Raw genomic sequence first — 11,245 nt, forward strand, 5'->3', positions numbered from 1 at the left:
GCTGCAGCTGCTACCTCAGGTTGTTCCCAAGCAAACTTTCATCCCCCATCACAGCATCAAGGACCTTGCTGGGTCAAACATTTTCAGGGGGAATTCTGGCTCCATTTTTAAAAATTCGATTTAATCAAGATGTCTTTTTTCTGTTGTGTTTTTTGTTGTTGTTTAAAAACGTTATTCTAACTAGAAGAGTAACCAAGATAATCAGAAACTTAAAAAATTACTTAAGACAGGAACTGCTGCTGCAATGTTTATCTGCACTAAAAGGAAGAAACAAGTTTTGCTGGGCAGTTTCTTTTGCATTAAAAAAACAACTTTTCTTATTCACTACATGATGAGTTACTAAAGGTCACTGATTGAGGGCTAAATCACAGCTATTACCATTCTGAGGCAGAAAATACACTTCAAAATAAAGAAAAAGACCGTATTCCGTGGGGCATGTTGCTTTTACTTCTTTTTAAACAGTGGCTGCTTGAAGCTGCTCAGAGGTTTAGAGTGTCAAAGCCATGTCAGCAGAGATGGATTAGCGGGCAGAGAGCAAGTGGTGCAGCCAAAGGTTTACAGTGAATGTAATTTATTCACGTAGCTCTGCAATTTATCACGTGGCTATTACCATAATGTACGCGGGAAGCAGCTGCACGCGTGCACATAATGCCCTAAATGTATGTGTGGTTGGACCTGAACTCCTTACAGAACAGCAGTGGTTGAAAATGATACCATAAGGCATTTAAAGGCAAATTTCCTTCCTGTGGGGATGCTGTCACGCAGCAACAATGATTCGTACACAGGCAAATGAATATCTTGCAGACTTTTCTTGGTTATGATAACCTCGCTCATTGTTTTTTCAAATCTAAATTATGTAGGTAACGTGATGTACTTTTCCAGTGCTTCGTTAATAGATGTAAGTACAAATGTTTTGCATCTCAAACTCACATTTTCTAGTCAAGGAGTACTGTATTTTCCACTCAATTTTTAGCAGAAATACTCAGTGGCAAAGAAAATGAATTCTCCATGTTTGTAAGGAGTTGAAGATTTCCTTTAACTCGAATGACCTCTTACAGCACGATCTATCGAACACTTGGGAGCAGCACAGCTGCAAAAGCTTGATATACGTAGTGTCTACCTGGTTTCTCATATCAGTACAATTATTTACCAAGCCAAACATTTCCAAAACCAGCCTGTAATTTTAGAAGCATCTAAATAAAGCAGCTTGACTTTTCCTCTCTTTTAGTTGGCTTCAATGCCTACAGTTTGAGTAGAAGTAGCAAGCTGTCAGTAGCTGGTAGAGCTGGCCCCTGCCTGAAGGCATTTCTTGTGGCACTGTTCATACGGGCAGGCATGGACCTGCTGGGATGCACCTCCTGGCCGCGAGGCTCCAGCAACGCTGCCCGTGGCTGCGTGGGCTTGACAGAGAAACTCCACCAGCCCAGCTCTCACCACCACTTTCTAAGCTTCTGCACTTTGAGTTCCTAACAACGGTCTCACGTTTGGTAATGACGCCAAATTATACCACACTATGATACTTTCCAGGTGATCAAATCAGAACCAATTCGCTCACCTTTCGTGATCCGGGTAAACGCGCCCCAGTTACAGGTTAGTGCACTAGGAGTTCTACACTGCTTGCTTTTAAGTTGCTAAAAGCTGATCTAGAGAGACACCAAATTCAGACAAAGTCAAGTTAGGTCCCCATAAGCAGAACAGCTCATTTCCCAGCTTAATGTACTGCTCAGCATTTTGTTCAGCAGAACCTTTCACGTTCGGAATATGACGCAGATTTTCTTGTGCTCTAGGGCTTCCATTTTGAAGCCGTCTATCACAAATATACCCACTAATTATGCAAAATTAAAAGCTTGCCTTACCATTGCACAGAAAGTCTCAGGAGGATCTCCACATGTTATGTCTGGGGGATCCAGAGTCACTTTTACGTATTTGATCATGTCTCTGGCTTCCGGCTGGCAGGCCATGTAATCCCATACTTTTCCTTCTTCTGTGTAAATCTGAGTCTTACACACATCATAGTGTCCCCACACAGAAGGGTAGTGCTGCATCACAGAGGACACGGTAACCCAGAGGGCATGAAGTGACAGGAATCTTGACAAATACATTTCTAAATCCTTGTTATGTCACCTTTGTAAGGATGCTCAGTACTGGCGTACGTGCAGTCTATAGATTATGCATATACATACATATACATGTATATATTTTATAAAATAGGTTCCAACTCAAACGTGAAGCATTAGGATAGGGTGTTTGTTTCACTAAGTTGAAGACTTTGGTAGAAGCCACCCAGACCCCGATGACAGCCTTTCACAGCAACGCAGCGCTTGTCCTTTGTCTTATAACTTATCTGTCAGGGCTTCTTGTAAAAGATGTCCAATAGCAGATAATAATTTGTGAAGTTGCAGGTCTTCAGCTACACTGTCGATAACCCTGAGTGATCCTCCGTCTTCAGGGCTCACAGAGGATGCCCAGACGCACTGATAAATCAGTATCCGAAGCAAAAGGATGAGTGTCTACAGGCTGGTGTCTGTTTCCCATCAATCATCCTTTTCTTCTGGCACCAGCACCCTTTTAGAAACAATAAGAGTTAGAGTTATTGTCCAAGAATCAATGCATTACAAAAATATATGATATGTTGACATTTTGGAGGTTTGATGCAATATAAAGCAAATTGGTATAATATGGATAACCTTTACTGTGGGTGCTGTGCTAGAATGAACAAACTACCAAAATCATTCACAGTGAAAAGTATTTTGACATGAAGGATTTAACTTTTCGCTAACAAAGACAGATTTATAACATTCCAGGTGAGTTACAGGTTTCTGCTTCCAAAAACTGTATTTTTACCCTAGCAAAACCAGAGAGCAAACTACCGAACCCAACCGTTGCCCAGATCGTGCAGGCAGGGGAGCAGGCAGCCCGTCACCGCGGGGCAGCAGCAGGAAGGCTCTTTTATTTCAGCAACACAGAGGATGGGTATCAGGGCTACCAGGTGCTGATAGTCTCGTGGCAAGAGGACCTCAGTGAGCTCCAAAAGCCTCAGGCATTTCTCAGATTATTTTTTTTTTTTAAGAGTAAGAAGTATTGCAAGCACGCTTCCATTTCCTTGAAATTTTTCATTAGCATTGGAAGAGCTTTCCTCTTTTTTTTTTCCTTTCTTTGAACTGTGGTTTACTGATCATAAACTACCGATAAAGATAATGGTTGACTTGCAGCTTACTATAAGGATGCTTTCCCCCTCTGTTACGGCAGTCTTTTTTTCCAAGGTTTGGGGGGGGGGGGTGTGCGGGGGGGTACCAGCTTACTCAGCGTTTATTTCATAGCAGATATATCCTCTTTCCTCTCTTGAGAAAGCAACTAGAAATTCCCTCTCTTTCTATCACAATCATATTATTACAGCTATAAAATCCTAGGATGTTGTTATAATGACTTAAAATATACATTTGCTAAAAACCACAGGTAAAAATACAAATTACGTACGAGGGAAAAATACAAAGACAGAGTAAGTACCCTAAACATGGCCAAGGAAAACCAGGGCTAGGAACTCCAACTGATTTCTCTCAGCCTGTGCCTGGCATCAGCCTGTGCCAGCTGCGGACAGGGAGCCTGGGCGCTGGGCGCTCTGCAGGAGGAGGATTTCAGCCAGCTGCCGCAGCACCTCTGCACTCGTTTCGTCTGGATGCTAAAATCTAAGCAAACCCGTCAGACAGATGTTAAGAAACAACCGTAAGTCACCCCTTTCTGCAGCCTGCTCTGCATGTTCCCAGTTTTAAATTATGCCCAGTGTCACTAAGCCTCCTACACCCCAAAAGCACGGAAAGTGGTATGTGACCCGGTGAGCTCCTCAGCATGTCACTGTGGTAACACGCACTTCCAAAACTTATCTTCAAAGCTCTTCGCAAATGGCCTCCCTATATTTAAATAATGCTTCATCTTAAACCGAGCTAAACTACAGACACTATGAAATGCCAACAGATGGTTGAATTGTGTTTCCATAGCAAAGTAATTTACAATAATTGCCGTATGGACGTAAATGCAATTTTCCATTATATTCATTTTATCAAGTGTTACCACACAACGCTCATATATTTTATCAGAATATGCAGAGAATATCTGAATTTTCATGCAATAACAATTCTCAACCAGTTCAAATATATTTAAGCTTCAAATCTGAATTTGACACAAAAGCAGAAATATCTAAGACCAAATTTAAATTAAATCTTTTTAAGAAGCACACTGTGTAGTACCGCTGTTTTTGTAGCGACCTTACTTCCTTTTTTGTGTTCAGTGGGAATGTTTACTTATTATCCTGGAATTCAGTAATTCAAAGAACACTTTTCATGTCATTCTAAAGACATCTCATTCTCTTTCCCTCTAGTCCTTTTCAATGTATTTTGTTATTTTGCAGGGGGGAAAAAAACACTTCCCAAACCCCACAGTTTAGAACAGTCATTATACAAAAGGGAAACAACTGCTCTGCTAAAAAAGGAGCCAAATTATTTTAAATTTGGGACAAATCAAAACATGCACTGTATTCCAGAAGGCTTGGTCACAGTTGGAATAAACAGTAGATGAATACCATGTTTCTGTGTAGAAATAAGAAGTTACTGAGTTTAATTATCCTTAGACTACAAGCCTGTCTATTAGGGCAAAAATAGATTTGTTTAATATTTTCCTTGCTAGCTCTTCAGTTACCTGTAACCTTTCATAACTGCTGAGACTCAGATCAACTAATAAACAGAACTGGATAGGTCTAAAATAATGGGAAGCAAGCCACTACCTTAACACACTGCGCTAAAATACTTCCCATATAACGAATTCTCATTAAAGTAAGCCAGAGTCATAATGATGGTCGTTACACAGAATTATAGACTATAACATTGATCGAATTTAGTGCACTGACAAGGAAAAAGTGCAGAGGAGTGCAAGACATCTGAGCATTAGGCAGCTGTAGCAGTGTACGACAGACATTCCTGACAAGAAGCAGCCAATTATAGCTTAAATTTCTGGCATATAACCAGTTCTGATTAATAGTTTTCCATTACATTACAGACATATTATTAATGTATTAAAAATGTCAAGCTTTGGCGAGAACTAATATGGCATGGCTCAGTTAGTCTGCAATATCTTCTTTTAATGAGCTTCCATTGATACAGAGAAAGATATTGACCAAAGCACATTAAGGATCATGCGCTGAGCGCTGCTGGGGTTTTTCTGATGGAGCTTATACGATTTGTCTTGCTTATATTTATTCCTGCAGAGTCACTCATGATATGCATTCTGCATTTCACTGCTCTATTGCTAAGGACATACCTAGTTGAATTATTCTGTAAAAAACCCGTTTAGAATAACATTTCTGAAGTTTACAGTTGTACCAGCTGCGTAGAGCGCTAAGCCTCTCGCTCAGGGCAACGTAAAGCAACGGGGTTTTGTCCCCAGTAACGCCTGTGCCATCTGACCTTACAGAAAAGCAATCAAACGAATCAGGAATAACTAATGTCTGGTGCCCCGATCCCCTGCACCCCACGGTGCTCTGCCCATCGCACGCCCTGGGTGCTGGGGGTGGCAAAAAGGGAGCGACGTCCTTCCTGACCGGGGGTGAGGGAACGGTGAGCTGCTGGAAGGACATTAGCTAATGAATGCAACGCCTCCTGGAGATCTCCTCTGTGGGGCAAATGGCAGTATGAACCGCCGAACTGTGGGATGTTTTGGGCCTTGAACGTTCCCATGTGCCACCACCTCTGCAATACGGAAAACACTGGGAGGCACCCGAGAGGCAGCAGTGGCTGAAGGCCACTTCTGCTGCTTCTGCCTTCCCCCAGAGCCCCGCTCCACCTGCAAAGGGCTGGACGTTCAGGCCACAGCGAGGATGTTACAGCCGTTTGGGAAGAACAGCACGCAGCTGACCCCTGGACCCAAACGGTCTGTGAAGGCGTCTCTGAGCACAGGTGTCCCTTTCCAGGTGGGTAACTCACACCTCACACGGCATCTCAATTCTGCAGCCGGAGCAGACGCCCCCCTCGCAAACCAGCTAAAATGCATCTCAGCAGAATCAATGCTGGGAAAGAACTTCAGATCTCCTCGGGGGTTGTTAGCAAACACTCCTCCTCTGCCTCCTTCCATCACCGTGAAAATCCACCCCCTTCCCCAATAACTCCCCCCGCACAAACGGCGTCGGCTGGACGCCCCACACCAGCTCCCTGCCTGGAAGTGGCTGTGCAAACCGCACGGGTGGGCTACTGGCCTCCCTCTTTGGCAAACAGCAGGTACGCGAACGAGGTAATAGAATAACGAGCGATCGCCTCTCACACAGACCGTGCAGTCGATAAAGTGCACGCTGCCACCAAGCACGAGTAAGAACGAGAGCCAAACCCGGCTATTATAATGCTCGTCAGCCTGAGGAGAACCGGCTAAAATCACGGAGCGAGGGAAGGAGCGCTGGGCTCTCCTCCCAGCATGGCACTTAAACAACAGCTTTTTCCAAAGGAAACATGTTTTAAGTTTGTATCCCTAACAGCTGCAGCAGATGAATGTATCTAATCAAGCCCAGGTGAAAAGATCCTTGTGTCCACTCCAGTTATTAATTATTTACAGACGGTTTAGAACCTATGAAATAATGTGTATTATAAAACAGAACTAAGCCTCGTACCTGCAACTTACATTTAATAGAACCCAAGTGTTTTATTCCTTGCTACATCCAGACAACTTGAGAACCTGGTACATATAAAGCTCCGATATTTATAAAAAATCCCAACCCAACCTCTTTTATAAATGCAAAATTATTCATCTATGCAAACAAGAAGGAACCCTGTATTGAACGATTTAATACACACTTTCCATCATACTTGTATGAAATACAGTATATTCCAAACAATTGCTGTGGTGCCTTTGGACTCAAATGCTGTTCCAAACAAAGTTTAGGTTCTATTTTTATCCAGCTTATTTAACTGTTTAGCAGAAAAAGATTTCTTTGCCTCAGGAGGAATTTAAAATGTCAATACCTATTGGCTGAGGAAAATAAAATACAGCATTCTGCTATGAAAAAACTGAGATTTGGCACTATAATATTTCTGGTTTTCCCACATCATTCTTTGCTGAGTGACACCTCACACTACTGCTGCCATTGCTTGCCGGGTATCATCAGCTGTCAGCATATGCAGTAAAAGCACTTCAGCTATTTAAATTTTAGAAGCTTTGTACGTAGCAGCTTTAAGTTTTTCCTCTAGAATCTTTATAATTGTGGCTTACTGCCTTAAATATCTCTGTGCCTAGCATTAATCTGTTCTGTAAGTTTTTCCTCTCAATTTAAGTCAGTATTTGGGGCGGTTGCAGTTTTTTTGGTCGTTATTTTTCACCCTCAATAAGGTGATAAGCCTCAATAAGGCATGCTCCTCGGGCAGCGTATCCGGGGTACAGGGCTACCAAGCGTTCAAGTCGTGGTGTGAGCTCTTGACTTTCTAACTGCAAGTTCTTAGCCTCAAAACTGAATGAAAATGAAAGCCTAATGAATCCTGAATTTGTTCCATGCTATTGCCAGATTTTACATACGTAGCTATAAAGTTGGTGCCGCTTCTTATCACTCTCACAGGGTTGAGGGTTGGTGGCAAAGTCCAGGACTCCGTGAGAATATTGCTGCTAGCTGCTGGAAACGCTCTGGTAAACATCCTTTAAAACTCCAAAAATATGCCAGAAATCAGCCTTTATTTTTTTTTCCAGATTAAAAAAACAAACCAAAACAGCCCCCCCACACACCAAAAAACAAGTCGGGGAAAGTTCTACTGTGTTTGTCTTCCCTTCGACTGGCTGCCCAGGCCACAGTGTCTCATCCTCAACCGCATTGTCCTTAGGCAAGACAGTGATTTATTCCCTCTTTAAAAGCATCTCCACCGTTTGTTTCACTCACTGTCTCCGCCAACATCCCCGCAGAAGTACGGCTGGCTCGCGGCACATCAGATCCGGAATATCGAAAAGTTGATTGCAGAACGATAAAAGTATATTCAGCAGAGGCCGAAAATGCACATGCACCAACTTTGCGAGTACAAAAGCGTCTGTTTTACCGAGCTGAGCCGATCCGCGCCGCTCACCGCCCTGGGGGGGGTGGGGGGGGGGGCGTTCTTTAGGGCTTTAGCGTGTGTGCGGGAACGCTCAGAAAAGCCGCCTGCAATTTCCGACGCGAGGGAGGGAAGTGTTTCCAGGTTGGGTACCAGCGACCTGGCCGCTGCTCCTCGGCCGGGGCCCTCTGTCCCTCCGCCCCCGCCTTCTGTCAAACGGGACTTTGGATCTTCCCGCCCCTCCACCCCTTCCCCCGCGCGGGAAGATCCGCGCTGAGGGTCGGGAGGGTCGGGCGCGGGCCCCTCCCTCGGGGCTTCCCCTCAGGGCTTCTCCCTTCGCCCGCGCCCCGCGGACGCGCCCCTTCAAAGCCCGGCGAGGCGCCCGGCGGGGCCGGCCGCAGTTCCGCGGAGGAGGGAGTTCCGCGGAGGAGGCAGCGCCGCGCAGGTACCGCCCCGCCCTGGTCCGGCCCCGGCCGCGCTCCGCTCCGCGCGGGCGGCAGGGGGCGCGCGGCCCGCGCAGATCCGCCCTGGGTGCGCGGCCCGAGCCTCCCCGGGGGCTGGGGGGAGGCACGGCGGGGGGACACCGCACACACACCGGCACAGCACAGACCCCCGCTGCGCAGCCCACCCCCCGCCCCCTCCCGCCCCGGGGTGCGCGGGGTTGCGGGCGGGCGGTACTCACCGCTCGGGCTCGCCCTCGCCTCACCGCGGGGCGGCGCGGAGCCGGCGCGGCGCCGGGACGCGCTGGGGCTCCCTCGGCGGCGGCATGAGGGGCCGCGGGGCGGGCGGGGGGTGCTTCCCCCCGGGAAAGTTGCCGGCGGGGCGCGGGGGGCTCGGCGGGGTCCGCCGCCGGCCCTAGGCACTTGTCGGCGTCGAAGTTTGGCGGTGCGCGGGCGGCGGGCAGTGCGCGGCGGCGGGGCGGGCGGGCGGGCGGCCGCTCTCCTCCGGCGCTCGGCGGGGCGGCGGGCGGTGCGCGGGCGCGCAGATCATCGCCGCGGAGGCGGGTGCTGCCCGCCGGGGCTCCCCGCCCGCCACCGCCGCTCAGGGCGGGGGCGTCCCCATGCGGGGCGGCGGCATGAGGCGCGGGGCGGGCGGAGCGCGGCCGCAGGCGCGGAGGTCTTCGGGCGGCGCTGCCAAACTTCGGGTGGCGGCGGCGGCTCCTCACTTCGGAGCGACCTCCCCGCGACTGCCGGCGAGCGGGGCGGCGGCAGCTACCCCACCTCCGGGCCCGCGCCGCGCGCGGCCCTAGCGCCGCCGCCGCGCCCGCCCCCCCGCCGCCGCGCTCCCCGCCCCGCCGCCCCCGCCGAGCGGACCGGAGCTGGCGGGGGGAGGCACGGCCGGCACCGCCTGCCCCACAGAGGGGGGGACCCGGCAGTGGCGGGGCTGCGGGTGCTCGCTCCCAGCTGGAGCGGCTTTATTTTTCCTTGCTTATTTCGGCGTCAGCCCGGTAACGCGCACACGGGCATCGCCGAAAGGGCTTCTGCCGTGCGAGCCGCCGCGGGCTGAGCCCAGCGCCCCGCCGCAGCGGCGCTCGGGCCGCGGGGACGGGGCAGTGTCCCGCCCGCCTCGCTGGAGGGTCCCTCCGCAGGGCTGGACGTGCCTGGAAAGCGCCGGTCCTTCCGCCGCCCGCAGCACCGAAGTGCCGCCGAAGCGCAGAGAAAGCGATATTTGTTCTCTTGTGGTGCGGCTGTGACCGCCCTCCTCGCACCCGTCCTTCTGAGCTCTGGAAAGATGCGACAGCTCCGGCCCCGCGTTCTGCCCTGCCTGCCCGGTCCCCTCCCGCACCCGCTCCGCTCCTGTCGTTTCAATGAGAGATGAACACGGTTCTCCCCTTCAGAATTCTGCAGGCTTTAAAACAGTATCTAAACCTAGTAATGATGAGTGAGTCCCGTAGTTGCCCTTACTCCTGGCAACTACCTGATCACTGAGTTTGACCGACTCCAGGTGCCAGCTCCGGGCAGTCAGACACTGGCTGCATTGAGAACACTGAGGAGCTGTGTTTGTCGTTTGTTTGTGTGTTTTGCATGTTAAGAGGTGTTAAATGTGTTTATGTAGGCAGCAGTGTCGTCGTATTCGGTTGACAAGATTTGGCATTTTGCAATGCCAGGACGTAACCAGATGAAGGATGTAACCAGATGAAGTGAGGCAATGGATTTCTGGTAGAGTAAGAGACTTGTTCTCCATTTGGGCCATGGAACTTTGTAGGTTGTGTGAATAACTGGCAGGAGCCATTAAGAAGGACGTTATACTTCTTTCCCTTACGGCCAGCTAAACCAGCAAAGTAAAAAAGATGCCTTCTAGTTCCTCCTTTCCTTTCCACGGGGAAACAAAATTCCCTGTGTGGGTAGTGGTATTACTTCGTTCTTTCCATTCCTTCCCTGGCATCTCTGTGGCTGTTAGTGCAGGTACCACATACATGGAAAAGCCATTTGTGTGGGAAAGCCAGGAATGATCAAAGGAGTGGGAAAATTAAGCTTCGGGGTTTTTCAGCCCCCAAAGCAGTTCTTGCTCTGTTTGCAGCCTCCTGGTGCAGGGAGATTGTCCCTGAGATGGTGCAAAAGGATATAAGATGAAAATGAGTAATTTTCTCTTTCCACTTGAACTGGAAGTGTGTCAGGCATCGAGGCTCCATAGGGCCTTTTGTAAAGGAGAGGGGCAGAGTTTCACTGCAGCTGGAGGAAATGGGTTGTTTCCAGAGTTACAAGACAGATGGCCAGCTTTACAGTAAAGTGCAAGACCCTGTATGCACTGAGCCAAGTCCCTGCAGTGGCACGTGCGGATGGACCAGCCCCGCTGCCCATGACAGCTCTTGGGGACCTCTGCCTCGGAGGTGCTCCAGGCATGGTGGCTTTAGCTGGCTGTGGGCCAGTCCGGGACAGCTGTTTGCAGATGCTGGAAGGTGACTGTTTTGTGAAGGCTCGAGGAGGGCTCTCTTGCTTCAAACTTGAGTTGGGAGAGGAAGACTTCTTTCTGTGTGCAGAGAGCACAGCTCTTCACGTTATGATAATACCAGTGGTGTGGTTGGTGGAGAGCCGAGCCGAGCGTGCTGCACGCGCCTGCTCTGCTCCTTGTGCTGCTCAGGTAGCCTGCCCTAAACCTCACCCACGGGGACGCGTTGGAAGTTTTCCATCCTCCATGCAGAGCCTTTGGCCTGTCTGCTACGACCATCGCTTGGCTGGTGGGACTGGCTGGCCACA

General features: G+C 49.3%; 1 protein-coding gene across 8 annotated transcripts in view; it reads right to left on the reverse strand.

Moving 5' to 3' along the window:
* The window catches only part of NTNG1 (netrin G1), a 158,852-nt gene extending 149,563 nt beyond the window's left edge, over nucleotides 1-9,289 (reverse strand). For 5 of the 8 annotated variants that reach the window (XM_074597466.1, XM_074597465.1, XM_074597463.1 and 2 more), the window contains exons 1-2: nucleotides 8,731-9,269; nucleotides 1,857-2,565 (exon numbers count right to left, since the gene is read on the reverse strand). In XM_074597466.1, the coding sequence (XP_074453567.1) occupies nucleotides 1,857-2,102 (246 nt within the window). In that variant the 5' untranslated portion in view covers nucleotides 2,103-2,565; nucleotides 8,731-9,269. Of the gene's footprint in view, nucleotides 1-1,856; nucleotides 2,566-7,545; nucleotides 8,131-8,730 lie in introns of those variants that run through there. The other 3 variants (XM_074597469.1, XM_074597464.1, XM_074597467.1) reach the window with 3 other exon arrangements.
* Nucleotides 9,290-11,245: the final 1,956 nt, after the last annotated feature.

This window comes from Larus michahellis, chromosome 8, assembly GCF_964199755.1.
Source record: "Larus michahellis chromosome 8, bLarMic1.1, whole genome shotgun sequence".
In the NCBI taxonomy this organism is placed as follows: Eukaryota; Metazoa; Chordata; class Aves; order Charadriiformes; family Laridae; genus Larus; species Larus michahellis.